The following is a 27,892-nucleotide window of genomic DNA, read 5'->3' as shown; positions in this document are numbered from 1 at the left end:
AGATGCTCTCAATATCTCTGAAGGTGAGATAATGAGTCAGCACAGAGTGCAGCAGCCTAGGTGTCTATATCAGCTGGCCACACCTGGCCCTCATCAGGGCCAATCAGCTCACCCACACCTGGTACAGCACTGATTGACTCACACTGTGAGTGATCAGGCTGAATTCCCTCACACTGATGAGACCAAATTGGGCCTTTTTGTCTATCAGACACTGAAAACAGCACATCTTTACAAATACAACATCCCCACTGTGAAGAACAGTGGTGGCAGCATCATGCTATGGGGATGCTTCTAGGCAGCTGGCCCTGGAAGGCTCATAAAGCCTTAATTGACATCACTTTGTAGAAATCTGTTTTCATTTTGGCATTAGATTGTTTTTAGGTCTTTTTGGTCAAAATAAAAAGCCAAATGACCAAAATAGATTTTTGAAATTAATTAAAGGGAAAAACATTCGAAGGGATGAATACTTTTTATAGGAACTGTATAACACCAAAGAATGTAACAAGGAACAAAAAAAACATCAGAATTGGTATTTTCCATCAGCTAAATTATTTCAAACATTGATATCTGCCCTAATTTTTGCAGTCGGTTTAATCTAACATTACTTTAATTTATATGCTGCAAAACAATCCTAAAGTGATTGGGCTGTCAAAATTGACGCGAATTAACGCAACTAACCCATCTACAGCGCAGAATGACTCAAAATCCCTGCAACGTCTCTGGCAACACATTTCGGGCAGTTTGTCCAAGTACAATTACCGTTGAGCACGCTGCCGGGCGTGCACAAATGGGCCGTTGATCCGGTAGTGACCAACCAACTCGATATGGAAGACGCTGAACAGCACATTGGCCCTCTAGATGGGAAATTTGAGCAGAAAAAACCCAAGATATAACAGTGGACTGACATAAATATTATGCACATTCTGCAGGAAGGAGTTTTCTTTTCACCCAGTTGGACCGGTTGAATTTGTAATCAAACAGCCCTGACATATAGTCCCTTCTTTCTTGAGTCTGCTTGCTTATGCAAAATGAAACGCGATTAATATAGATCAAAAATGAATGATATTTAATCATGATTAATCGAAATTAATCCACAGCAACCCTGTGATTAATCTGATTAAAATTTTTAATCGTTTGACAGCACTACAAGTGATAAATTAAAACATGATTAATGAAGAAAACAAAACAATCTAAAAACCTCAAAATGCAGGATGCATGTAAATACTCACTTTAATTTGGTGTCAGCCTAATATCATGCCTTATTTATTCACTTCTGTCTGACATTATCAAGCTGTAATCCTAATTTTTCTCTGTCCTACTGTCACTTTTCTTTTGCTGATTAACTTCCGTTTACGTCACCCTCATCCATGTCACAAGTGCAACCCGAGGGAGTCATGAATTAGTAACACAGTGAGTCAAACTGGTAGGAAAATCTGTTTAGAGCCCAATGTTCTTGAAATAGAATATTGATATTTGGCACTGGTGATTAAGTAACTATATCACACAGGTCAGAATACAGAAATCCTGCAATCCCAGAGCAATAAAGGTCTTATCAAACTTTTCATTCATGCACAATTACTCCTTAAACACTGTAAAGACATTCTAGTGTATGAAATAGGCGAAGCATTCCTTTAAGACAATATAGTTTCTTATGGATTTAAGACAATGTGGGCTCATGGCTTCAGAAAAGATCTTTTAAGGACATCAGGCTGTGTGGACAGCCATAAAATGGTATGTTACTGTACGCCATGTGGATGAGGGATTACAGGCCGGCCATCTGTTCAAAGCTTCTCTCGATGGATAGATAAATTATTTCTGATCATGCACAACTTGTGTGGGGCGCCGCATAAAGTTCTAAACTGATTTATGTGAGAGCGTGACTCCCGCACAGGTTGGCTTTTACGTCATCGTTCCTGCAAAGAGAGAGCGTGAGCGAGCAAGAGAGGGAGAGAGAGGGGGAGAGGGTGGGATGAAGTCCATCTTGAACCTTGTCCAAACTCTGCAGGCTGCCACGATGAAGGGTATATTTTTTTATCAAGGTCTGCCAGCTAGGCTACTCTGACAGTTCAATCCTCTGCCAAAATACAAACAGAGAGAGAGTGAAAGAGAGGGGAGAGCATAAAGAAAGATGGAGAGGAGGAGGGGGAGAAACAAGAACAAGACACAGCCTGAGCATCTTGTCATCTGCTTTTTTTTTAACCACATACTGACACAACTTTTCAGATTCAGTGTGCTCACTGCAGGGAGCCGAATGATTCACATGTTCACAGATTTCTATACAAACTGTTAAATAAATCACAGACATTACGTAAGACTCGCCATGTCCAAATCAAATCAAAAGGATGCTAAAGTTTGAGAAGCATGGTGAAGTCTCTCTGCCGCTGAAGCGAACAGGTCTATGAGCCAGGACAGCCTGTCCTATTGTTATTGATGCTCTTATTTAGTTAGACATAATTGAATTCCAGAATACACCATCACTCATCCATCATGTTGAGGGCTGACATTTCTATCAGGTTACTGATGCACATTCAGGAGAATTCACTAAAGTGTAAAATCACACACAGTAAAAAATGTGAAGTTGGCTAAACATGATCCTGATTTCTGTTGGAATCAGAGCAGCACATCATCAAAATGCAATCAGCTTCACTGCCTGCCTACACATGTAATCCTGATCCATTTGTGAAAATAATGTTGGAGCTTAATCATACTAAGGCATGTTTCAAGCCCGACTGACACTCAGTGACCATCACTGAATCAGTGATCAGTCCTTTACAGAGGGTGGAAACTCACCTGAAAAAGTCAGAACAATTAGAGTTGTATTTGAGTAAAACAAGAAAGTAAAGAAACAGAGAAGGGTTAGCAGTTAGAGAGGTAGGGGTTCACTGAAAAACACATGTATGAATCATATTAAAGGGGACATATTATGCAAAAATCTCGTTTTTGGGCTTTACTAACAAAAATATGTGCATCTGGCCTGTCCACAATCCCATCAAGTACCAGAAAAATCCCCCCGCCCTCCCTCCGCTTTTAAGAAAATGTGTGCTGAAACAAGCTATTCTCAGATTTTCCCCCTATGACATCATGTGGTGAGTATGCCCTGCCCCCAGGTTCAGTTGGAAGAAAGTTCCACCCACCTCTCCTGATCCTATCAGAAGAGCCACATCCATTAAGCCGCATCCATTTCCTGATAGGGGCGTGGTCAGCATGGTCATGGGTTATTACTAACCAACATGCAAAAATCCAATACTGGAGAGTTTTATCAGCAACAAATGTCACAGGCATGTTTTGGGGACCTCTGAGAGCAATATAAACTTTTCTTAAAAGGGTAAAATATGTTCCTTTTAAGAGACAGAGAGACACATAAACAATCCTTATATTAGGAACAAGTGCTGTAAACAAAAAGCTGAGAACAACAAACCAGAGTTTGACGATTCTTTTAGAGGATGTCATTACTCCACAGTAAATCCAAGTTAGGGAGATGGAGAGCAAAGTTTGTGAGAGCAAACATGTTATATTATGTGATTTTATACCTCCATGGCTGATTTCCACGTAACACACGGTCAAACTACAGAGTTTAAAGTGAGGTTTCAGTGTGAGAGAAGGAGACAGAGCGAGCGAGAAAGAAGGAGTGAGCAGGTGCTGTTAAGAATCATGAATCCTCCATAGAAATGGCTGAAGCGAAAATTTGCATTGAATCGAACCTGTTCTGAAAGAAATAAAGTTTCGGTGTCAGTGTGCAAACACAGGTAGAAAAGCATCAGATTGATTATTTTAATGCATGATTAAAACAGTCTCAGTGTGCAAAGGCCCTCAGTCATAATCATAAAATATAAAGTCCTGATTTTGAAGAGGCGTCTGGCTGCAGACCTCAGACCTCAGACACTTCCTCTTGCAGACCACTAGGCTACTGTGGGACTCCGCATCTGTCAGGACCTAAGTGTATCAGTTTTGCACTACAGTGTATTCCTGTTTTAGAAGGTTTCTTTTAAATCAACTTCATTCATACATCTGGTACTAACATTCACGAAATAACCACTCTGGAAATATTACAGACTAAACAACATCTCATAAAGAAAACAGAAAAAGTCAGAGGTCTAATCCAGGACTAAATTATGTATAGACCAGTTTTAGAAGCAGTTATGTGAACAGTGGCTCACTTTGCTTCATTAGCTTTAGCTAAAGCAATCATAGCTATGCTAGCTATGTAGTTAAGTTTACTACACAGGCCAATAACGCTGTATAAGCTCACATTAGTAATGTGAGATTTAGAAAACGTAGCTCATGCTAACACAGCTAGGTAAGCTACATGGGTAAAGTAGCTACATAGCTAATGTAGCTAAGTTAGCTTTAGAAAACATAGCATAAGCTAGCTTAAGTCACATTGTCTTGTAAGCTTTAGCAAGGTTAGCTACACAGCTTTGTACATTAATACAATTAGTTTATAGGATTTGCAGCATTTCAAAAGGTGTACAGTTTTAAGCTACGTAGCTTATATAGCTAATGTAGCTATGTTAGCTGCACTAGAGTGTTTTCTTGGAAGACAAGCTTTTGACTGTTTTCTGATCTTGATTTAGCGTTTTATAATCAGGTTTTTGACTTTTAAACTTTGGTATCAGAACCGCCACCTTGACCCTTACAGTGACACTAACTCAGAGACCAGACAGTTTTATTTGGAACGTTTTAGCATGTAGAATTCTGTCCTGGTAGTCTGAGATCTGCTGTTTGCAGCCAGACTGTCCTGGGAATTTTGATATGAAATGGCATAATTAAAAAAATAAGTCTAAATCATTTGATGAAAAGTCGGAATTATTGGGAAAAAAATCACAACTTCAACTTTTGTTTCACAATTATGGCGTTTATCTCCTACTTTTGAATTTTAATCCCATACTTAGATTTTTCATTTCAAACCATGACTTTAATCTCATAATTTTAACTTTTTATCTCATAGTTATGACTTTCTATCTTTTCATTTATTATTTATAAAAATATTTTTTAAAACTTTTTATACTTTTATTTGAAGAGGGCTGTGGAAAGAGCCAGAAACGGGGATACGAGGTTAAGAAAGAGACATGGAGCCATAGGACAGACTTTAACTTGGGCTGCCCACGGACATGGGCCATGACCAAACCATTCGGCCATCTGTGACTCAAGATTTTAAAGGCTCACATCTGAAACCTCTCTTAGTCTTACTCTATGTTTTTACTCCACAAAAAGCTCAAAGTCTGTGTTTCATTTTGGACTCAGCAGCAGTTGGACAGATTCATCCATCCCTGCTCTTTCCCCCTCTCGCCCAGGTGAAGTGTCGATTAAAGGCCTGTGTTATTCTATAACAGCAGCCTGTTATGGCCGCCATATTTGTGATGTTGTATTGATCCCTGAGGGGTAAATTTGTCTTTCAGTCTGATCCTGCTCACAGTGCTGAGAAAAGAAGGCTCTGTCCTCAGCTGTATAAAAAAAGAGAGCGAGGGAAGGCCCTGCAAGGACAAAGCATCGATTCTGTCTTGGGTCTACTGAGTGTTTCATACAGATGTTCAGCATTTCTTTCCTCTCACCGTTGTTGTTTTTCTTTGTCACTTTCATCTTAAAATGTGCCCAGAGGTGTGATGTGATTATGTAAGCCCAAATGGTCGTCACTCACCTCAGGAGTGTGAATTACAGCATCCTGGCTCACTATGCAATCATTACACACATCTGCTCAGTCTTGGCAGAACAATGGTGTTAGTTACTACAGTGGTTTCCAAAATTAGGTGCAAGGACCCTCTGAAGTCTTAAGGATGCTGCGGCAGGTCTTTTGTTTCATAAAATCTGCCAAAATGAAAGGTTCAGATGACTAGTTAGCATCCATTAATTACCACAGTGACTCTAAAGTCTAATAATGGATCTCCTGTCAACGGCATCATCTTTTAGCCATCAAAATAGCAGGTATCAAATATATTCTGACTTTAGGTAATGACTTTGGAAAAAGAGAGTGAAGTCTGATCATTTTAGGTTTGTTGTTCTCAGCTGTAAGGTCGCACTGATGCTACAGGGATTCCTTCTTTGCGTGTCATTCAGATCCTCAAACATATTTCATACATGCATTTTCAGTTCAACCCCTACCTCCATTCTAAGCCCCGCCAACACATGGGAAGAGGACTACCAGCTGCTCTCTAATTTTCAGTTTCTGACTGCAGACATAAACTGTTGATCGGGTTCTGCACCAGTCAAAGCTTTATGGGAGAGTGAGAAAGAGAAAGACGCAGTTGAAGAAAACTCAAATCTGGACTGGAGTCCACCAAAAGACATGTGGAAGAAAGTACTTTGGTCTGGTGAGACCAAAATGCTGCTTTCTGGCCATTAGACAAGACGCTAAACCCTGCACATCACCACAAACACACCATCCCCACTGTGAAGCATGGTGGTAGCAGCATCATGCTGCGGGGATGTTTCTTGGCAGCCTGTCCTGGAAGGTTTGTAAAGATAGAGGTAAAGGTAAAAATGAGTGTGGAGGAAGAGGAAGAGGAAGAAAGTTCGTTGGTCTAATGAGACCAAAAGGGAGCTTTTTGGCCATCAGACAAGGCGCCCACACCATCCCCACTGTGGAGCATGGTGGTAGCAGCATCATGCTGTGGGGATGCTTCTCAGCAGCCGGCCATGGAAGGCCTGTAAAGGTAGAAGATAAAATGAGTGCAGCAAAATATAGGAAAATCCTGAAAGACAATCTTATTCAGTCTGCAAGAGAACTACGGCTTGGGTGAAGATTTATTTTCCAGTAAGACAATGACCCGAAGCATACAGAGAAAGCTGTGCAGAAACGGTTTCAAGACATAAGGGGAATGTTCTGGAATGCCTGGTCAAAGCCCCGGCCTCAATCCAATAGGAAATTTGTGCCTGGACTTGTAAAAGGCTGTTCATGCCTGATCCCCATGCAAACTGACAGAGCTTGAGTAGTTTTGCAAAGAAGAATGGAGTTAAATTGCAAAGTCCACATTGATTGAGACCTACCCATGCAGACTCAGTGCTGTGATTGCAGCCTGAGGTAGAACCATAGACGGGCTGAACATCTAAGGAGGAAGAAGAAGAAGAAGGAGTGGGTGAGGACAGCATTTTATAGGGATCAATTCAGGAAAAGGGATGGCAGCTCAAAGAAGACTCACCCAGATTCACGGAAGAATAAGAAATTAGGCTTTTCTCCAGACAAGCTGGAGTGATAGTTTAATGTCGATGTTGAACCAACAAGGTGGATGGAAGTGCAGACTGTAATGAGACCTTCTTCTTCTGCCCCAAGGCCAAACAGAGTCCCCTACAGGTAATATAACAGCACACCTTATGTTTCTGTGGTGGTTAGTAAGGTTAGTTTTGGAGACACAATCTATCCCAAAAGCCTGGTGTGGGAATCCTGATTCTTGAGGAGAAGGAGTCCTCTGATCTAGGCCAGTTTCGGGCCATCTCACTCCTGAATGTGGAGGGGAACATTTTCTTTAGTATCATGGAGCAGTGGGAATCCTGATTCCTAAAGCGGGGTACACACATAAAGATAATCGGGCTGTTTTTGTCCCGATTTCCCCCCTTCCCGACCAAGGACAGCAAACGCTTGATTATCTTATGTCTTATAAAATTATCCTATAAGATTATCCTGTGGTCTGAGGTGCGTTAAGAGTGAATTTGTCCCGATAATCGGCTCCGGAAACGGTCAGGGCCCACGATTATAAATATTATTTATGACCAAAAATCTTCGTGTGTGGGGAACACCGACAACTCCTGAGTCGTGACTCCGTGAATTGTGATGTGGAACGGAATGTAGCCAAACAAGAAGAGAGCTGACTGAGGAACAAGGAAGCAGGCATAAATAAAAACAAGCATGGCTGACCTGCTGAAGCATCTTAAAGTTTGTTTAGCAAAGTTACATTTAGGCTTTAGTGTCACTAGGCTAATAACACCAGCCATTAGCTTAATTTGACAACAACTCACCTCTAGCTCGCCCAGTAGACTATAAAGTCCGTGTCTGTGCTGTCTCCAGGATTTTCTCCACAGTCTTTTCTTTTTTTCAACTTCTGGATTTTTCCATTGAAAATAGTCAGAAGAACGCCATCATTCTCTCTTCTCGTATGTCCTCTTTCATGTTGCGTGTTGCGTTTTCCAGTTGTTGCTATGTTTCTTCTTCTTTGTTTTTGTTAGATCACGTGTGATCACGCGAGATTTCTGGCTTGGAGGATGAGATTCTAGATCGGTGGTGGGACAGAATCATGATGTGTGTGGTGTGCTGTGTTGAGATTAATGGAGCACACCACACACAGTACAATCAAAACTGTTCAATGCCTGATTTTTTTTTTATCTTAGATAAAAAATCTCTTAAGATTTAGAAAATCCTTATGTGTGTACCCCGCTTATGGAGAAGGAGTCCTCTGATCTGGGCCAGTTTCATGCCATTTTACCCCAGAATGTGGAGGGGAAACTTTTTTAGCATCATGGAGCACAGGGAATCCTGACTCCTAAGGAGAAGGAGTCCTCTGATCTGAGCCATTTTTGTACCGTCTCACTCCTGAATGTAGAGGGGAGAAATTTGGTAAGTATCATGGCTCAGATGTTTTTAACATTCTGGGACTGCTTCCAGCGCAGACACGGAAGTGTACTTTTAATTGCATTAGTCCCTCATCATGTTAAAAATTTTTTGAATGAAAAAAAAAGTTTGCTTTCTGTTTCATGAGGTGCTGTCTTTAATGAGCAGGGTCCTCCATTCAACACAAGACGGAAACAGCAGAGTTGGGTGGAGCTGAGCAGTGCTGGTCTGTACTCATCATATTGTGCTATTAATTTAATTGAGAGCCCCCTGGTGGCAGAATTTTACATACTGTGCATTTGATGATAGATTTTGAAAAATGTGGATCAAACCTGCAGATTTGCATTAATATATTTAGTAGCACTACGGTGGTGTGTGTCGTTGAACATGCCAAACATCCCAAGGTGCAAAAAATGTATATCACTGCAAATCAAACATGGGGAAAAGGCAAAATAAAAATTCATAGTTACCATGTTTCTATCCATGTCAACAATCACTGCAACACTGTGTTGCCCAGAATCTGTTTTTATGTTGATGGTCTTATAAGATATCGTCACCTGAGGAAGGAAACTGGGTCAAAACGTCATTATTAAACTTTCAGCATTGGTAAAGTGCGGCTGCCTATCTACTCTCACTTGTTTCAGCAGTTGCCAGTTCATTGCAGGTAATCCTTCTTTAAGGCTTAACTATTTTGGGGAAATGTTGATATTCAAGATTTCACATTCTTAAAAAGCACTCGTGCCTGGATTACAGTTCTCCAGGGAAGTTTAATGGTAGCAAATGAATAAAAAATATTGCAAGTATCATTATAAATCCGTTATTCTTCCGTAAAAAGCTCCTAACCAGACTTCTATAAGCCCCTCACATATTTATAAACTCCATTTTTAGCAGAGGGCTGTTCCATAACATGGTCAGGGTAAGAAAAAAGATTGGTTAAATTATTCACTGGAGGCTTTTTACTAAGCATGTATGTATATGAACCAGCGCTATCACAGGACTTAAGTGCTGAGAGGTTTACTGTTGCTTTTTAATCTGAATGCCTAAAAAGGGTGAGGAGGTCAAGTCATGCATCAATTTACCCGAAAGAATCAGAGCAGCGATTGAATCCTCTGATGGTATGGCAGACTCCCTCTGAAGGCTTTAGGCTTGTTTTATTAGTGACGTCACCGTGCACTGACACATGTGGGAGCACATTTCAACATCGCTGCAGCGAAGTGAGAAGTTAAACCACAGGAGGTGAGTGCAAACAAGGGTGTTAGGTTAGTCTTCTTAGAAAAAGGTCAAAAGTGAAGCAGCAGAGGCCAGGAAATTTGTGTGCTATATTTGTAAAGCCCCAACAGTCCTGGAAACTATACCTCCCATCCTACAACTCAGGAATGGCTCTTTGAGCTAAAAATAAATAAATCTGGAAATAATCCCATTAATCTTTCCTTTAATGCTTCCTTAATGTAAGTTTTACTACTGGTGATTATGGCGCCCTCTTTGGACAAAGTGGTCTCTGCCTGCCTGTATTTACTGGGTTTTTTTGTTTTGTTTTGTTTTGTTTTAAGGAAACCCACATGATAAGGCATGTTGACTTTATTGTATTAATGGCACAATCTTTTAAACATATATTGAACTAGAAAAGCACTCAGAGAGCGCATACCTCCACCATTAGCCCTATCTCCCAATAGTACAGAATCCTTTAAAAAATTCCTGGATCCAGACGGTGATCTGGATCACTCCCAAAATCTAATCAGTTCTTCCTTATGCCATTTCTGAGATTTCCTGGAAATTTCATGAAAATCCGTCCATGACTTTTAAGTTATGCTGCTAACAATCAAACTAACTAACAAACCGTGCGGATCACATAACCTCCTTGGCGGAGGTGACAAACTCAAACTCGTGCATAGGCGACCATTACTGGCAGTCTAGGCAGTGACGTACACTGGGTGCTTTTGGGGCTTTTCAGACTTTAATCAGAAAGGGTAGCTGAAAAAAAGACTGGAAACATGGGAAGAGAGAGTCGGGGGAAGACATGCACCAACCAGCGCCAAGACTGGGAATTGATGTAACCAGTGTATTGAGGCTAGCTTGGCCCCTCTGTGGAGTTCTGTCTAGCCACTCTGCCATAAAGCCCAGACCAGTGGAGGGCTGCAGTGATGGTTGTCTTTCCTAGAACTTTGTCCCATCTCCACACAGGATCTCTGGAGCTCAGTCAGAGTGACCATCTGGTTCTTGGTCACCTCTCTTACTGAGACCATTCTCCCCTGATTGTTCAGTTTGCCTGGGCCATCAGCTCTTGGAAGAGTCTTGGTTGTGCCAAATGTCTTCCATTTAAGAATTGTGGAGGTCACTGTGCTCTTGAAAAACTTCAGTGCAGCAGAAAGGTTTTTGTAGCCTTCCCCAGATCTGTGCCTGTCCACAATCCTGTCTCTGAGCTCTGCAGGAAGTTCCTTTTGACCTCATGGCTTGGTTTTTGCTCTGATATCATTGTCAGCTGAGGCCTTCTATAGACAGGTGTGTGCCTTTCTTTATCAGGTCAAATCAGTGTTATTTACCACAGGTGGACTCCAATCAAGGTGTAGAAACATCTCAGCAAAGATCAGAGAAATGGGAGGAACTTGAGCTACATTTCAAGTTTTGTAGCTCTGTAGTTGACAAGTTTAAACTGATATTAAAAAATGTAAACTATCGTGTGAATCACATGTAGGTAATGCACAAATGCAATGACAACAGCCTGTAGAGATGTGTAGAGCAGTGGTTCTCAAATGGTGTGGCAAGGCACACTAGTGTGCCTTAAGGCAAATCTAGGTGTGCCATGGGAATTTGTACCATACGTTATTACTACGAGTTTATGGCAAGTACTGTAACCAGGCCAGCCCACAGATCTGGCTGGACCCCTGAAAAACCCCAGAGAATGTGACCTCCCCGGTTGTGATTTGTTGATGATGTCAGTGCATGTGTGTTGGATCAGTAGCACTGGCGCTAGCAGTTACGTCATTGGGAGCTGAAAAGCACTGGGTTAAAATTATTGGGTTAAATTGGTGTTGAAAGTATTAATTCATGCCACTTCTTTTGACAACTTAAACCATTTTGCTGCTTTTTAAGCATTTTTGCCACTTCTTAATACTACTTTTGACCAATTTTTGCCACTTTTTTGGAACTTTTTGCCACATGTATTCCAGTCTTGCTACCTTTTTGCCGCCTTTCACCCAATTTTGCAGGTGTTTGGCTATTTTTTGCCATTTTTTCCATCACTTTTAACTCCCCCCCCCCCGTTTTTTTTCCACCTTTTAGCAACTTTAACCCTATTTTCCTGCCACTTGTAATCTATTTTGCCCCCTTTTGACACTTTCAACCCATTTATGCCACTTTTTTGCCAATTTCACCCTTTTTTATTACTTTCAATCCATTTCTACAATCTTTTTACAACATTTGACTCTTTGAGGCCACTTGTAAACCATTTTAGCCTCTATTCTGACATGTTCAACAAGTTTTTGCCAATTTCAACCCATTGATTAGCCACTATCTTACCAATTTTTGCCAATTTCCGAGTTTGTTTTTGCCACTTTTTGCACAATTATGCCCTGGTTTTTCATCACTTTTAACCCATTTTTGCCCACTTTTGCCATCTTCGTGATCCCCCAGTTGGCTGGACCCCAGAAAGCTCTCCAATTTATCTCTCCTTATAGGCCACCTTGACCGTAACATTATTTAAAAAGTCTATTTTGTATGGATTTAAATATGGTGTGCCTTGAGATTTTGGCTTAACCCTACATGTGCCTTGTGCGAAAAAGTTTGAAAACCACTGGTGTAGAGTATATTCTGTGTTGGATAACTGGCTTATAACCAGGTTGTTTGATAAATATTCATGATGTGATGTCTGCAGGTAGAAAAAGTTATGGAACTGAGTCTCCCTGTAGCATGCATAGTTTCATAACTTGCTAGAAATTCCTACATAAGGGAGGATGACAAAATGTCTTGTAGATTAATGTTTGTAATTTGGCGTTTTCTGGAAAGGAAGTCAGGGCTTCTGTCTCTGTTTATGTCCAATATGGAGACACCTGTGGAAAAACGGTACTTTATGTCTGTGATTATCTTGTCCTGTTTATGTGTTTTCAAATGAAAAATCTTCCTCTGCTTATGTTAAGTAGCCACTAAAAGTGGATCTTTTCAGAGGAAAATGTAAACCAAAGTACTTGATGTCTCTGTGCTGTTGATGACTTTGACACTGAACCAGCAATCTGGAGCAATTATCAGAATTCTTGTACATCCTGAAGAGGCATCTGCATTAATGCCAGTCAGTTTTATGATGAGTTTTGAACTCCTACCAGCAGGTTTACTGGGCTGCCTCATTTCAGCACCATGGACAGCTCTGCAGCATGCTGCAGCTGCAGACATGGAAATGTAATGTGACCTATTTGAGTTAAAACTCCACCTTTTGTGTTATAAACAGCATCTTACAGAGGTATGCACCCCACCCCCACGCCTCCCCCAGCCTGTGTGACTACCTGGATTCAGGTGAACTCTTTTGAGCTCTGGTACACAAACAAAAGCAGTCCAGAGAGCAGGCATCTGTTAACTTTTTGTTGTTGTTGGTTTAAAACTCGTACTAAAATGATGTAAAAGTAGGTACAAGAAAATCTCTTATTAAGTTAAAGCTACTGTGAGACTTAACCCTCTGGTACCCCTGTGCCAAAAATGCACTCTTAGTTGATATTTTTAAAAAACTTTGTCCTCTTTCACAATTAATATTATCATGTATTGTATGTTTTGTTCATTTTTGCACAATTTTAAAAATTCTGTCCCAGCCACAACAATCAGCCCAACATAAATAAAGTAAACCTCTTTTATAGCGTTAATGTCCCTGGTGTGCAAAAAATGCGCATTGAAACCCATTCAAACCACTTCTTTTGATCCATACACCATTAAGGCATGAATCATGCATTTTCTGGTTTCTGGGCTTCATTTGAGAGTTGGGGTTTTACATTTGCACCTGGACCATTTATTTACCCTGTGATGTCACTTTTACCATATATGGGCGAGGGCAGGTAATACATGTTTTTTCCACCAGATTTCAGTGTTATACTGCCCTTTGCTCCCCTTCTCACTAACTCTGAGGTTTTGTTTAAGTGCAAATCAGTGTGTGAGTCTGTGTGTCTGTGCAATAATCAAAACATAAGTTATCTAATTTTCATGTAGTAACGTGCAAAAAAAACATTTTTAGTGTATTTTGCATCTAAAAATGCAGTGACATCATCAATGAAACATGGCATTTAAAGGGTTAAAAAAAATTAAAATGAATGATTATTTGAAATTTATGGTTAGGGCTGACCTTAAATAAGAAAAATATAATTCAATAATAGTAAAACAATTTCGAAATGTATGACATTTATAACAGGATTTAAAGGTGTGCATTTTTTGTGCAGAAGGGTGAAAAACGTGAGTATTTTAGAATAATTGACCTCACAAAAAAAACAAATAATGCATTTTAACCAGTGTTGATACTAATCAATGACATATCCCAGGCTGCAATCATCCATAGATAAGTTATTCACTTTCAGTGTAGTATCTTGAAAAAAATCAATTTGTGTTTTTTTTTCATCAAAAAATGTTGTTTGTTTACAAACATGGCAGTTAAAGGGTTAAAAGATATGACAATTATTGAGTATTTGGTATTTTTGTTAATGGCACAAGTTGAAACAAGGAAAAAATTAAACAAAAATAAACTAATATAACTTTTATTTACAGTAATAACCCCACACTAGGAGGAAAATGAGGCACTAGTGTGTAGGATACCAGAGAGTTAAATAGATTCTAATGCTCCTCAATGAGCCGTGGAAGCAAACCAGAGTGGCTATTCTTATAGGCCTACTGTTAATTTTAAAGCCTGGAGATGCTGCCGTGTGGAAAAGGTGTCAAGTAAAGTGACTGACAGCTCCCTGCAGAAATCTGCATTTGTTTGTTACATTTTCCACAGCAAAGATCTCCATGAAGAATATATTTGACATTTATAAGATGCAATGGTAAAGGGTATTAAGACAAAATCAACAAAATCAAAAACAGGCATCAAGGTTATAGTAGTTTTAAATTTTTCATTAGTTTTTATTTTTATTTCGTTTTCACTTGATGTGTTTGATTTAGTTTTTATTAGTTTTGACCGCTGGTTTGTTGTTTAATTTATTTTTTATTTAGCAAAAATGCTTCTTTTTAGTTTAGTTTTTATTAGTTTTATTGTTAGTGTTAGTTTTTTATGGATAGATGTCGGGGATGAGTGAGCGTCATACATTTTTAAAAACATATTCAAACAGGCTACTCTTTACTCATCATTTATTTACTTAATGATGATGTTTGAATAAAACTACCACTGTGTGAAGTCTTAACCAATCAGATCAGGCTATTTCACTCTGCCCAGACTTGGGTGTTGGTGCCAGTCAGTCTGGTTGTGTCAAAGACTAAAACTAAGGTTATTGAGTCTCCGTTTTTATTTTATTTTAGTTAGTTTTGTAAGCGCACTATACAGTTTTAGCTAGTTTTTTTGTTTGTTTTTTGTGTGAAGCTTAGTTTTTATTTACTTTCAGCTAACTAAATTGATTTTTGAATTTTAGTTTTAGTTATTCAGTTAGTTTTAGTGAACTATAACGACCTTGACAGGCATAAACCAAAGGTTTCTCTCAGGAGCTTTAAAGGTAAGGTTATCATGGCACCAGAATTTCAACTTAAATACAAAACTTGTAAAAAATTAAAAGGTATTAATACCTGTTTTGATATCATGTCAATAAATATAGAATAGAATAGAAGTTTTTAGTGCCCAATGTTTCTATTCAAGAAAAATTGCAGGAAAAACTCCCTCAGACTATTCAAGAGAGTGACAGGAAGTCAGTGGATTCATTCATCTCCTAAGCAGCTGTTTTATGAAATAGATTTTTTTTAAAGTTTCTGTATTTTTCGATGCTGGTATTCATTAAAAGAATCTAGTTTGTCATGTCCAAAATTGGACAGACTTATTCTATTGTAGATAATCAACAATGCAAGGCAGTGTATATTAACCCAGTCAGAGCATCTCCTACAGGATGAATCAAAAACCTTTAAAGCTCTAAAACTCCTCTGAGGAGTTTTCAATTGTCATGAAACATAAAAATCAATACTGACGCTTCTTTAGGACTTCAGCAGCAGGACTGGTCATTTCTATGAGGTCGTTTTTAAAGCCTTTAACAGCTGCTGGGGTAGATGACGGGTGAAGCTGGCTGTTGAAACTCTGTAAAGATCACAGCAGTTTGACTCTTAAAACAGAGCGGGATGAGTTTTACTCAGGAACACTTCCCACACGAATACAGGACAAACCCAACAGAGAGATAAGACCTAACGTTCTCAGGGTATGGTGGCCCTGAAGGTCAACTGCAAAAACATTTTACCAAACCCAAAAACATATTGTTAAACTCTAAACACATTTCAATCAACATAACATTTTTAGAGAAATAAACCACTTTGGGAAACATTTCAGTCACTTTTTACCATCAGTTTTAAAATGTTTTACACATCATTTAATGCTTTTGTGTTTTTGTGTTTCATTGAATATTTTGTGTTTCAGAACTGTTGTTGCCTGGATTATTTTTGGTTTTGGTTTTGTTTTTGTTTTTTTAATATAAGACTTTGATGGTTTACTAAATGTTTTGGCGTAATACAATATATTTTGTGTTTCAGTAGATGTTTTTATGCTTTATCAGATATTTTGTATGTCATTAAATATTTGTGGTTTATTATTATTTTTGGGGTTTCATTGAACATTTTTGTGTTTTTGTAGCTTTTTTTGTGTTCTATAAAAATGATTTTAAAGTGTTTCATTGAATGATTTTGTGTATCAATAAATGTTTTTGTGTTTCATGACACATTTTGTTTTTTTTTATTGCTTTTATGTGTTCTCTAAAAATGTTTTTAAAGTGTTTCCATAAATATTTTTGTGTATCATAAATGTTTTTGTATTCCACTGAATATTTCTAATCAACATTTAAGTATTATTTTTTTTGTGTGTTTCATTAAATGTGTTTGTGTATCAATAAATGTTTCTTGGGTTTATTACATATTTTTGTCTAATAAAACATTTTAGTGTTAATTTAACATTTTTTGTTTTATTGAATGTTTTTGTGTTTCATGAGACATGTTTGTGTTTTTATAGCTTGTATGTGTACTATAAATTTTGTGTAATTTTGTGTATCAATAAATGTTTTTGTGTTTCAATGAATATTCTTCATCAAATAATTAACTCTTAGTTGACTTTTTGTTTCATAATTTTTTGTGTTCCATTAAAAATTTTAGTGTTTCATTAAACATTTTTTGTGTTTCATAAATGTTTCTGTGTTTCATTTAATATTTTTAATCAACATTTAAGTGTTAATTAATTTTTTGTGTTTGTGTTGCATTAATTTTTTATTTAATCAAACATTTTAGTGTTTAACATTTTTGTGTTTTATTGAATGTTTTTGTTTCATGAGACATTTTTGTGTCTTTATAGCTTTTATGTGTTCTATACAATGTTTAAAAGTGTTTCAATAATTTTTTTTTGGTATCATAAATGTTTCTGTGTTTCAGTGAATATTTTTAATCAAACATTTAAGTGTTAATTATTTTGTGTTTCATTAAATGTGTGTGTGTATAAATAAATGTTTCTGGGGTTCATTAAATATTTTTGTTTAATCAAACATTTGAGTGTTTATTAAACATTTTTGTGTTTCAGTAAATGTTTTTGTTTTCCATTAAAAATGTTAGTGTTTCATTAAATATTTTTACTCAGACATTTGAGTGTTATTTTTGTGTGTGTTTCATTCAACATTTTTTGTGTGTCATTACATTTTTTGTTTCATTAATTTTTGTGTTTCATTAAATGTTTCAGTGTTTCATTAGATAATTTTAGTATTTCATCAATTATTTCTAGATTTCATTAAACATTTTCATTACATATTTTTTTATTTCATAAAATGTTTTTGTATTTTATTGAATGTTTTTGTGTTTCACAAGATATTGCTTCCTGTCTTGGATTGTTTTTTGTCTTTCATTAAATACTTTGACATTTCACTTTATATTCTAGTGTGGCAAAAATATTTTTTTGTTTCTCTGTTTTCCATTTTCATAAAATGTTTTTGCATTTGACAAAATGTTTCTGTGTTTCATTTTGTGGTTTTGCATCTTTATAAAACGTCAGTTTCACAAAGTCTTTGTTACATTTCATGAATCGTGTTTTATTAAAGATTTTGGGATTTGACTTTCATATATAATGAAATATTTCTGAGTTTTAGATTTTTGTGCGTTTCCACGTTTCTGTGTTTCATTAAACATTTTCACATTACTCAAAATGTTTTTGATTCACAAAAAATATTCAACATTTTATTAAATGTTTTTGAGTTTTGGATAATATTCTGTGTTTCATAAAATATTTTTGTGTTCATGAATTAGTTGGCATTCAGTGAAATGTTTTTGCAGCTGACCTTCAGGGCCACCGTACCAACGGGAACCAAAGTCAACACAAACTCAAAGTTTCTCACAGGAGCTTGAAATAAAGATCATGTAGAAGTTAACGGCTTTAACGTGGTGGTCACGGACCCCACAGCCGGTCATTTATGTATGTATTTATGTATTTATGTATTTATTTATTTATATATTGATTGATTGATTGATTGATTGATTGTTGTATTTATTTATGTATTTATTTATGTATTTATTTATGTATTTATTCATTTATATATTTATTCATATATTTATTGATTGATTGACTGATGTAGATATTTATTTTTATATCTATTTATTTATCTATGTATTGATTGATTGATTGATTGTATTTATTTATTTATTTATCCATCTATGTGACATCAGTGGACAGATGAATGACCGTGGTACAGTTGGAACAGTAACACTTGTGTCCCTTTCCCCCCATCCTGCAGCTTCAGAGCGGACAGGGTGCAGCCTGGACCCCAGAGGAGAGAGTTTGGAGCCGGAGCTGGAGAGGGGAAGTTTCACCGCCCCGGTTCAGACGGCAGGGCCGGAGCAGATAAAAGCTCAGATAGTGATTGAAAGTGATGGTAAAAGGATTTAGCCTGGGCATTAACCGAGAGAGAGAGAGAGAGAGAGGGAGAGAGAGAGGGAGAGAGAGAGAGAGAGAGAGAGAGGGAGGGAGGGAGAGAGGGAGGGAGCCAGAGAGAGAGAGAGAGAGGAGGGAGGGTGATATTTTCCATAAAGCCTCTTTTTCTCTCTCTTTCTCTCTGCCCTTGAGCATCCCGGGTAAACCCGAGCTTGTAAAGTGGGAAGAGGAGGAGGCGGAGGAGAGGGGGGGAAGAAGGGCGGGCACAAGCCTTTCCTCAAAGTCAATATTTTATACTTTTGATACTCCTTGACGCTGGATTTCACTCCTCTTTTTCCCCCAGTCGTTTCCCAGATCTAGGACACGGATCTCGCGTGCGCAGCCGTCCGCGGTGATATAAAAAAAAAAAAGTATCCGGCAGAAGAAGAAGAAGACAAAAACACAAACAGCGAGGAGCCCGGCCGGAGGATAACGCGGAGTATACAGTGAGGACCGCGGCGGGGAGCGAGTGCTACAGTGGACGATCGGAGGAAGAGGAGGAGGAGGAGGAGGGGGATCCGAGCACACAAAGTGCTGACCTGTCTCTCGGATGCACGTTAGAAGTAAGTGCTTTATCTGATCCAGCCTCAACACGGTGCGTTTTTGCTGTTTGAAGTCTGCACCGAGGAGCTGGTGCGAGTTGTGCACATTTATCCGGACCTGTGCGGGATAAGCAGAGCGGTGAGCTTTATTTACACCATTCTAGACACGAGCACTTATTCATAAACATACAAGAGACGCACATTAGGACAGATTCTGCGCCTTTTGGGTGCATACTGTTGGAGATGACACACCCCTACGACGCTGTCAGCTGCCGAGAAATCGCTTTGGCGACTTCACTTGACAGCTGAACTAAGTCTGCAGGGTTGTTGTGTTGGGACAGGCTGTGCAAAGGACCTGGCTTCTGTCAGTGCGGGATGACTGCCGGATTATGATCAATGAGGGCACACTGCAAAAAGTGTCAGTGTGGATGCATTTATCATGGATTCACTTTTAAATGGAATTATGGTTAAATACATGCAAACTGTTGTGTTTAAAGTTAGATGTGCAATCACTGACAGCATGCTGGAAATATCTACTAAGTCTATACTTGATAGCCCTCCAAGCACGTGAGGCATTTTTAAGGGAAATAATGGAAATAAGTTACTTTTTGCGCAAATTATCTCCTTTTACGCACACATCCGGAGTAAATATCCACTCACTGCTTTTACATATGTGTCTAAGGTTGCTTTTCTTGCAGTGCACTTATAAAAACACATCTAAAGCTCCTGCATTTGAAGCCATAAAAGCGATTACAACTCCTGCACGCACCCGGCAAGAGCACGTGTTTTTACGCACAAGGTTATCTCCTCTTTTAGTGCGTTTTTACGCGCAACTTTATGACAAATAAAGCTGCAAATTTCCACCAAAACTTGACAGCTCTCTGTGCCAAACACTCCCCTCATATAGTCTTAAGACGAATGGGATGTTTTCACCACTCTCCAAGCTAAATTACCGCCAATTACCACGGAATAATTGGGGAGTTAATTATCCTACAAAATAAGAACGCACCCCTCTCATCCACATGTATATTTCAAAGACTTGCATTAAACTTTTATTCATGCAAAAGAGCAACAGCAAGCTGGATGGATTTCATCTCAAACTGAGCTCATGCAGCACATCCAGTATTCGTTTACTCTGAGATTAAGCATGTGGCACTAACTCCACTTTTGTCCTCATTTCAACCCTAGGACAATCAGAGGAGCACGGCCGGCGCAGAACGTCCAATGGATGTACCTGAAGACGCAGCAGCCTCCTTTTTCTTCATCCTCCCCAGCCGGCTGCACCGTTTCCCCGCAGGGCGCACAGCCTCTATGAGCATGGATGCGCGTTAACGCCACCCGCCCAACTCCCAGCAACACTATGGTTAAAGTGTATGCACAGATCCATCTCTGTAACATTATCCGTCTACCCATCCATCGCTCATCCTCCTCAGGAAGTCAGCCGTCAAAACAAGAAAGTGTCCCACTCTCGGCGCTGCGGGGCCCGTCGATATTTGTGAAGAGACACTGAGAGGAAAGTTGTCGATAGCGTCCCTCCCTGTCATCCACAACCCTGGAGGAGAACTGTGCCGGTTATATGCAGCAGTATGGCGGTGAGGATGCCCACCGTTTCCTCATGATCACCGCTCCATGCGCTTCACTTCTCCGTTGAGCTCCGATCCCCGATCCAAACACCCCACCAACCCCCCTCCTCCACCACCACCAGCCTGCCATGCTCCTCCAGGCCGTGTTTCTGCTGCTGCTGCACTGCTTGGCCTCCACGCTGGGCCAGTACGAACTGTGCAAGTCCCTGGTGAGCACGGATGAGGGCTCGATGTGGGAGCATTACGCGTGCCAGCCCAAAGCCATGTCCATGAAAGACTATATGCGGATCAAGGTGGATCCGCCTGGGATCACATGTGGGAACCCGCCTGAGAGGTTCTGCACGCTGGTGAGTCCATGTCCGGTCTCGTTTGGCACCTTTTAAACTTCTATTTCTAACTTTAGAATGCATGGACGCAGGCTGAGTAAAGACAAACTTTAAAAATGTTTGAAGAAGTATAAAAGTCACTCTCTAACTCAGATGGTGACGTGTTAGCTTTTAAAATAACCAGAGGACGTTTTAGCAGCAAGCAGTTACCAGCAACCAACTACTGCGATTTTGTGGGTGAAGACAGGAGCAATCGACCTCAGATCACGTTACAGATCAAGTTGTTTCCTATTTTAAATAGCACAGCACATAAATACGGTAGAATAAACACTTTTGTAGCATTTAAGCCTTGTTAAAATTTGTGTGGATGTTCCAGGGGTTTTATCATTGCAGACAAAAGCAGTCGATCTTGATTGAGCCATTTCTTATCATGGATAAACGGCTAAATTTTAGTTTAAATGTCAGGAGGGTTTACCCAGGTTTTTTTGGGTGGAGACCAAAGCAATCAAGCCCATGCTGATGCAACTTCCTTCTAACTATGTCATCCAATTAAACAAATCAATTAAGAACAACACAACAATGGAAAATTAACTATTTCCTCACATTAAGAACTTATATGTTGGTTTTTGTAGGTTAAGTGGGTGGAGACAGAAGCAATCGATCTCGGATTAACTCAGTTCTCTAATGATCAACTCCACACTGGTGTAAATAAAACAGAAAAATATAAACAAGAATAATTTACACTTTTGCCACCTGTAAAGATAGTAAGACAGAAGCAATCGACCTCAGATAGAGCCATTGGCATGTCACAGATCAAGTCGTTTCCCATTTTAAATAGCACAGCACATAAATAGGGTAGAATAAACACTCTTGTAGCATTTTAGCCTTGCTGAAATTTGTGTAGGGGTTTCGTCTTTCCAGACAAAAGCAGTCGATCTTGATTGAGCCATTTCTTATCATGGATAAATGCCTAAATTAAAAGGAGAAATTAAAAAAAAAAAAAAAAATTGTGACACTGTCAGGAGGGTTTACCAAAGTTTTTTTTTTGGCTGGAGACCGAAGCAATCAATCTCAGACTGACTGAACTCCCTTCTAACTATGTCATCCAATTAAATAAACCAATTAAGAACAAGGCAACAATGGAAAATTAACTTTTTCCTCACATTAAGAACTTGTATGTTGGCTTTTGTAGGTTAAGTGGGTGAGGACAGAAGCAAACGATCTCAGATAGAGCCACTGGCATATCACAGATCAAGTCGTCTCTAAATCATAAATATAAATGTGGTAGAATAAGCACTGTTGTAGCATTTTAACTTTATTTAATTTGTATGGAATTTTCAGTGGTTTCGTCTGTGCAGACAAAAGCAGTCGATCTTAATTAAGCCATTCTTTATAATGGATAAACTCCCCAATAAAAAGATGGAAATCTAAATTAAAGGAAACACTTTTGGTGTTTTAAAATTGTAGGAAGGTTAACACAAGTTATTTGGATGGAGACTAAAGCAATCAATCCCAGACTGACTCAACTTCCCTCTGACTATGACATCCAATTAAATAAACCAATTAAGAACAACTGGACAATGGAAGATTAACTATTTAGCCACAGAAGACAGAAGCAATCAATCTCAGATCAATCCATTATCATGTCCCAGATCAACTTGTCTGCATTTTAACTTTGTTAAAACTTGCATTGAAGTTCAAGTGGTTTTGTCTGTGCAGACAAAAGCAGTCGATCTGAGGTAAACTGTTTTTCATCACAGATTAATGAAAGGAGGGATAAAAGGAAAAAAGGAACGCCTTTGGTGTTATTAAGCTTGTAGGAATGTTTTCATACTTTTTTTTTTTTTGGTGGAGACAGAAGCAATCAATCCCAGACTGAACTTCCTTTCGACTATGACTCCCAATTAAATTAACCAATTAAGAACAATGCAACAATGGAAAATTAAGTTAGAGCTGCTATGCGGGTTTATTTTGGCTTTGTGGGTGAAGACAGAAGCAATCAATCTCAGATTAACTCCATTCCTGTGTGATCAATTTCACATCCAGTTAAATAAAACTAAAGAAAAATTTAAACAAGGACACTTTTGCCACACTTAAAGATAGTATGGGGGTTTTTCAAGGTTTTGTAGGTGAAGACAGGAGCAGTCAAATCAGATTAAGCCACTTTTCTGATCAAGAATCAGCTTGACTCCCATTTAACAATAAAGAACCGCACTGATGTAAAATAAGCACCTTTTTAAAGCTGTGTAGACGGCACAGACAGAAACAGTAGATCCCAAACTATTATCTTTAGGCTGCTTTACAGATCCCAGAATAACTGATCTGCAGGTGATATAATGTTTAGAGAGCAAAATTAAGCAATCCAGAATGAAAAATGCACACTTGTCTTGCGGTTTATCTGTTTTAAAAAGCACTGATGTTCACACATGTTGTAACGGCTTTAAGTTTAGATCCTCATCCATATTTCTATGATCTTTTAAGGTCAAAACAGACCGGTGAATTTAGCTTTTTACTCGCCAAACATGCAATTAAGCTTCAGATAGACTGAGTAAAAAAGGTCGAACTAAAGTCAGAGCAGGATTCACACTATTAAAGCTATAGGGATCTAAAAGGGATGACATAAGTGCGATGACTTGGCAAAGCTCGACCTCCCTCTGAGAGCTCTGGAGGTGTTGTTTACATTAGTATGGACTTGGCAGCGCGGGATCTGGTTTGATTTCCTCTGGTAAAATGCATAGCAGGACCTTTTTTTTTTACTTCCAAGGACACTGAAGGGTGAGCTGAGGGGGGAAGAACTCGTTAAAATGTCTTCCACAGCAATATTTAACAACGCTTTGGCCTGCAGGCTTGTTCCCATCCCGGCTAATGTAAGTGTAATAATTTGAAACAAGGGTTATAAAATCATTGTAATCCTACGAGGGACGCAATTAAGCTTCCTCCTTCGCCTCTTCACTGGAAAGTTTTTTATGTTTGACTCATAAGATTTGACTCACTGTGAGACAGCAAGTTCGTCCTCTTGATGATCGAGTGTCCGCTCGCTTAGTTTGGCCGGCTGGAGGTGTCAGACCTGTCTCAACAACCATGAGTCAAAACCTCACACCGAGTGTTTGCAGAGGCAGGCGGTCTACATCATGTCCTTCTGTTAATTAGTTTGTTTCTGTGTGACCGAAGATGTGTCACCCCCCCCTTCCTCTCACTTAACAGCAAATAGGGTCGTTTGACAGGGAGCAGGGGAGCAGGAGAGGATATGGACCTCCTCGGGTACCTAATGGTTAATGATTTGTTTAATGCAGAGGTAGCGGAAACCGCCGTCGTCTTCAGAAAGCCTCTCCGATGTCTTCTCTTGAGATGGGAGACGGACACGGCGAAGGGAGGGTGAAGTGAAGAGAGATGCTTGCTGCCATAACGTATTGACGTCTGCCCCCTAATGGCCCCGGCCTGGAAACTTCTATAACTATGTTTCTGAGTGAGCAATGATGAAATATTGATGGGCTTCTTAATGGGCTTCCTTACAAGGGTTGGCCAGCGTCGCTCCATCCAAAGGATCCAGAGTGCAGAAGGAGAAAGAAAGGAAGAAAGAAAGTGAGGTTTGGAGAGGGCGGGACAGGAAGGAGTCCGGTCTTAGTCAGCACTTTTAAGTCAGACGGGGTCTTTTTAGTGGAAAGTTGCGGTTCTTCTCAGGTCATCTGCAGCTGCTGGGAATGAACGAGGCACCCCCATGGTGTGCAAGATCTAGGGATTTAGAGGGTGAGAGAGCTGGGAGATGAAAGTTTACTTAAGGGATAAGGGATGATGGAGTCAAATTCATACATAGCTAGGGCTGCAAGCAGCACTGAAGGGCCCTCGCACCCCAGCATATGTAACCTGTCTGTGTTGTGGCCAATTATTGAGTACTGTCTTTCAAAATCAGAGCTCAATAGCTTCAGCACAATAAGAGGAATGTAGATATTCCCCATTTGTGTCACCTCCTGTTGCCAGTAAGGGGTGCGATGATGGGATGCTTGCATGTGAGCGTGTTTAGTGTGATACTGTTGTCTTGCAAGAAAGAGCAGAAGATCACAGAATGTTGTATACTAAAGTTGTAATAGGTTAAAGTCTATTGCCTTAATGTGAAATTGAGATGAAGTTGGTGGACTTCCTGTTGGGATTTGGGCATGGGTCCATGAGGCTTTTTTGTAGGTCTGATGATGACCCATATGCACACCAAAAATCATAAGCCTCCGCTGAAGGGTTTGCAGGAGCTGAATATTTACAAGGAAAATTAAAGAAATCAGAGGTGGAAATGTTTGATTACCAGAAGGGGGCACTGTAAAAAAGTAATGATATGGATGTATGAATGTATTCAGGATCAATGTGTGATCATCCTTGTCAAGTTTGATGATGATTGACTTAATCATTAAAAAGTTATATGGCATTATTGGAGTAATTTCATGGCAAAAAATGTAAAAAAAAATGTAGTTGAGGTTTGGGTTCCAGTCACAGCCTGGTCCTATGGTGAGAACTCACAGTTCGCACACCTTTAGATCTCCAGATTGTCGAGTATGAGCAAAAAAATTCTGGAGTCAATCAGCTAAAAGCCCTAGGCGTAGTTCGTTAAAATATGAAAATTGGCAATCGCCCAGAAATGCCGAAATTGACACTTAGCTGTCTGCAGTTCACTTCCTGTTCATTTTGGAAGATGGTGCCAAAGACTTTACTTTTCATCTAATCATGATACATATGTGTACCAGTTTTCATACACATAGCTCCTTCCCAGCCTCCTGTCTCACTGCTTGACGGATTCATGATACCACCAAAACACCTAAATTTGCTCTTGGGGAACATTTTCTGTAAATTTGGGTACATTTCTGAGCCGCCAAATCAGCGGCTCTTCCAACAGAAAAAATAACACCTACAGATGCAATAGTGTCCTTACCAACAAGGTCGGTGCTCAGGCCCTAATGAGAGGCCAGAGATGTTTTTATACTGTAATTTAATAACTCTCTGAATGGTTTTTGTCTATTTCTGGTGCTTTAAACCATATGCATGCATTTATCTAAGAGAGAGCCCTACACTTGGAGTTCCAGATCACTCAGCTTCAAGGGGACTCAAGCCCATTACTCCCATTCTTTCTTTTCACCCACAAACTCCCTATTAGCTGAGGGTTATTGGTATACAGATCATTTATTTTCAGGCATTTTTTTCCCTCTTCCTCCAGGTCCCTCCGGATTTGGCAGCTTTACAGGAAAGCCAGTTTCTTATCTAATTGGTGTACATTTACATTCACTCATTCAGCAATCCCACAAGTTGAGGGAAAGTCAGGGCACCGGGAGGAGGAAAAAAAAAGGAGGCTGCATCACCCAGTGCAGAGAGCTGCTCATCCTTAATAAGACTTGAGACATACTGCGGAAGATGCAAATAATTTCCCCCCATTCCCTTCACCCTAAGAGTGCTGCCACGCTTTCATAAAACTATGAATTCACTTTTTGGGTTCTTTTTTTGATGTACTGTAGCTTTCCTTGCTTGCTTTGCTTTACTGTAGTTTTTGGTGCCTCTATCTCCACAGGGATGTGTTTTTTTCCACTCTATTTATCTCTCTTGTTTTCTGGGAATGCAGCATCCTTTCTCCTCATCCAAACAGGCCAGCATGTTGGCTTCCATCGACATGACGGGCTTCCAGCACTTTGACAAAGATGCTACTGTCACTAGCACTGCGTTGGGAGCTTCACTAGTTTCTTTGTAGTTTTCCTCCCGTATGATAGCTACTCTAGAGCGTTCGCTCGCGGTTGAGGATGATGGAGTAAGGAGGTTTGAGAGGGAGGGCGAGGTGGCGCGTTGCAGAGAGGGGGGGAAGAGCTAATGATGAGGGAGAGGTGAGGAAGATCCAAGCTTAGCTAAGCAGAAAGATGAAATCACACCACAGTTCCACAGTAGTACACACAGTGTCGATATAAAAAAACGCAGCACTAAAAAAAAAAAGAAAAAGAGGTCTCATCGCGCCCGTTGTTTGTTATTTCGCTTTTTGGTTTTTGAACCGAAACCTTCAATCACTAAGTCTCCCTTGAGGCCGGGAACAGAGAGCGGGCGCATGCAAATGCAGGAATGTACAGTGTGCACAAGCCGGCCGAGCATGCACGGTCGTATGTCTAAGAAAAACAAAAACAATACGACACCTTTCTGTTTCAGAAACACATTTGCCCGTTTTAGAAGGTAGAAATCAGCCAGCTCTAAAAATAGACATGAGAAGAGAGAGAAGCCGCGCAGCAGCGGAAGGGGAGCATGCAGGAAGGGGAGGAAGATGGCAGCTGGTAGCGTGGATCAGTGCTTCCCAGACTGGGCCTATGGCCATGCTTCAGCCTCCCTACTCAGTGTAGAGCTGCCAGGGCCTCGGCCGGCGTGCCCCGCGCAGCAGTGGGGCATCGAGGCCGTGCAAAAGGGCCACCTACATCCAGCAGTGGGCCATCCCTGATGCACTTCCCTGGGGTGGCAAGCCAGCCCAGGTGGCCGGCGTTCTAATAATACACGCTTGGAGGTGAATTTGGACGCAGCAGGAGCAGGTTTGACAGCGCAGGGCATAATTAACGAAGAGAGAGGAAGAGTGACTGAACTGAAAAGTGGGGGAGGGTGCGGTGATGTAATGGCATGGCTTGCTTCCCCAACAGGACACAGTTGAAAGTGATCAGAGTGTGTTTAGATGTGTTGGCAGAACGCTAGGGTAGTTATAAGTGAGATTTATCCCTCGCAGAGGTGATACTAAGAGGGATTGGCTGCGGGGGCTTAGACAGCCTAAGGTGAACTTAACGAACCGCCGCGTCTCACCAATCAGGATC

General features: G+C 39.9%; 1 protein-coding gene across 3 annotated transcripts in view; it reads left to right on the top strand.

Moving 5' to 3' along the window:
* Positions 1-18,935: 18,935 nt before the first annotated feature.
* The window catches only part of LOC121524856 (netrin-G2), a 144,735-nt gene continuing 135,778 nt past the window's right edge, over positions 18,936-27,892 (top strand). For 2 of the 3 annotated variants that reach the window (XM_041810389.1, XM_041810387.1), the window contains exons 1-2: positions 19,209-19,313; positions 20,363-21,104. In XM_041810389.1, the coding sequence (XP_041666323.1) occupies positions 20,886-21,104 (219 nt within the window). In that variant the 5' untranslated portion in view covers positions 19,209-19,313; positions 20,363-20,885. The other variant, XM_041810388.1, reaches the window with a different exon arrangement.

Source organism: Cheilinus undulatus, linkage group 17, assembly GCF_018320785.1.
Source record: "Cheilinus undulatus linkage group 17, ASM1832078v1, whole genome shotgun sequence".
NCBI lineage: Eukaryota > Metazoa > Chordata > Actinopteri > Labriformes > Labridae > Cheilinus > Cheilinus undulatus.
The sequence above is the reverse complement of the archived record's forward strand: the minus strand, read 5'-3'. Positions and strand labels throughout refer to the sequence as shown.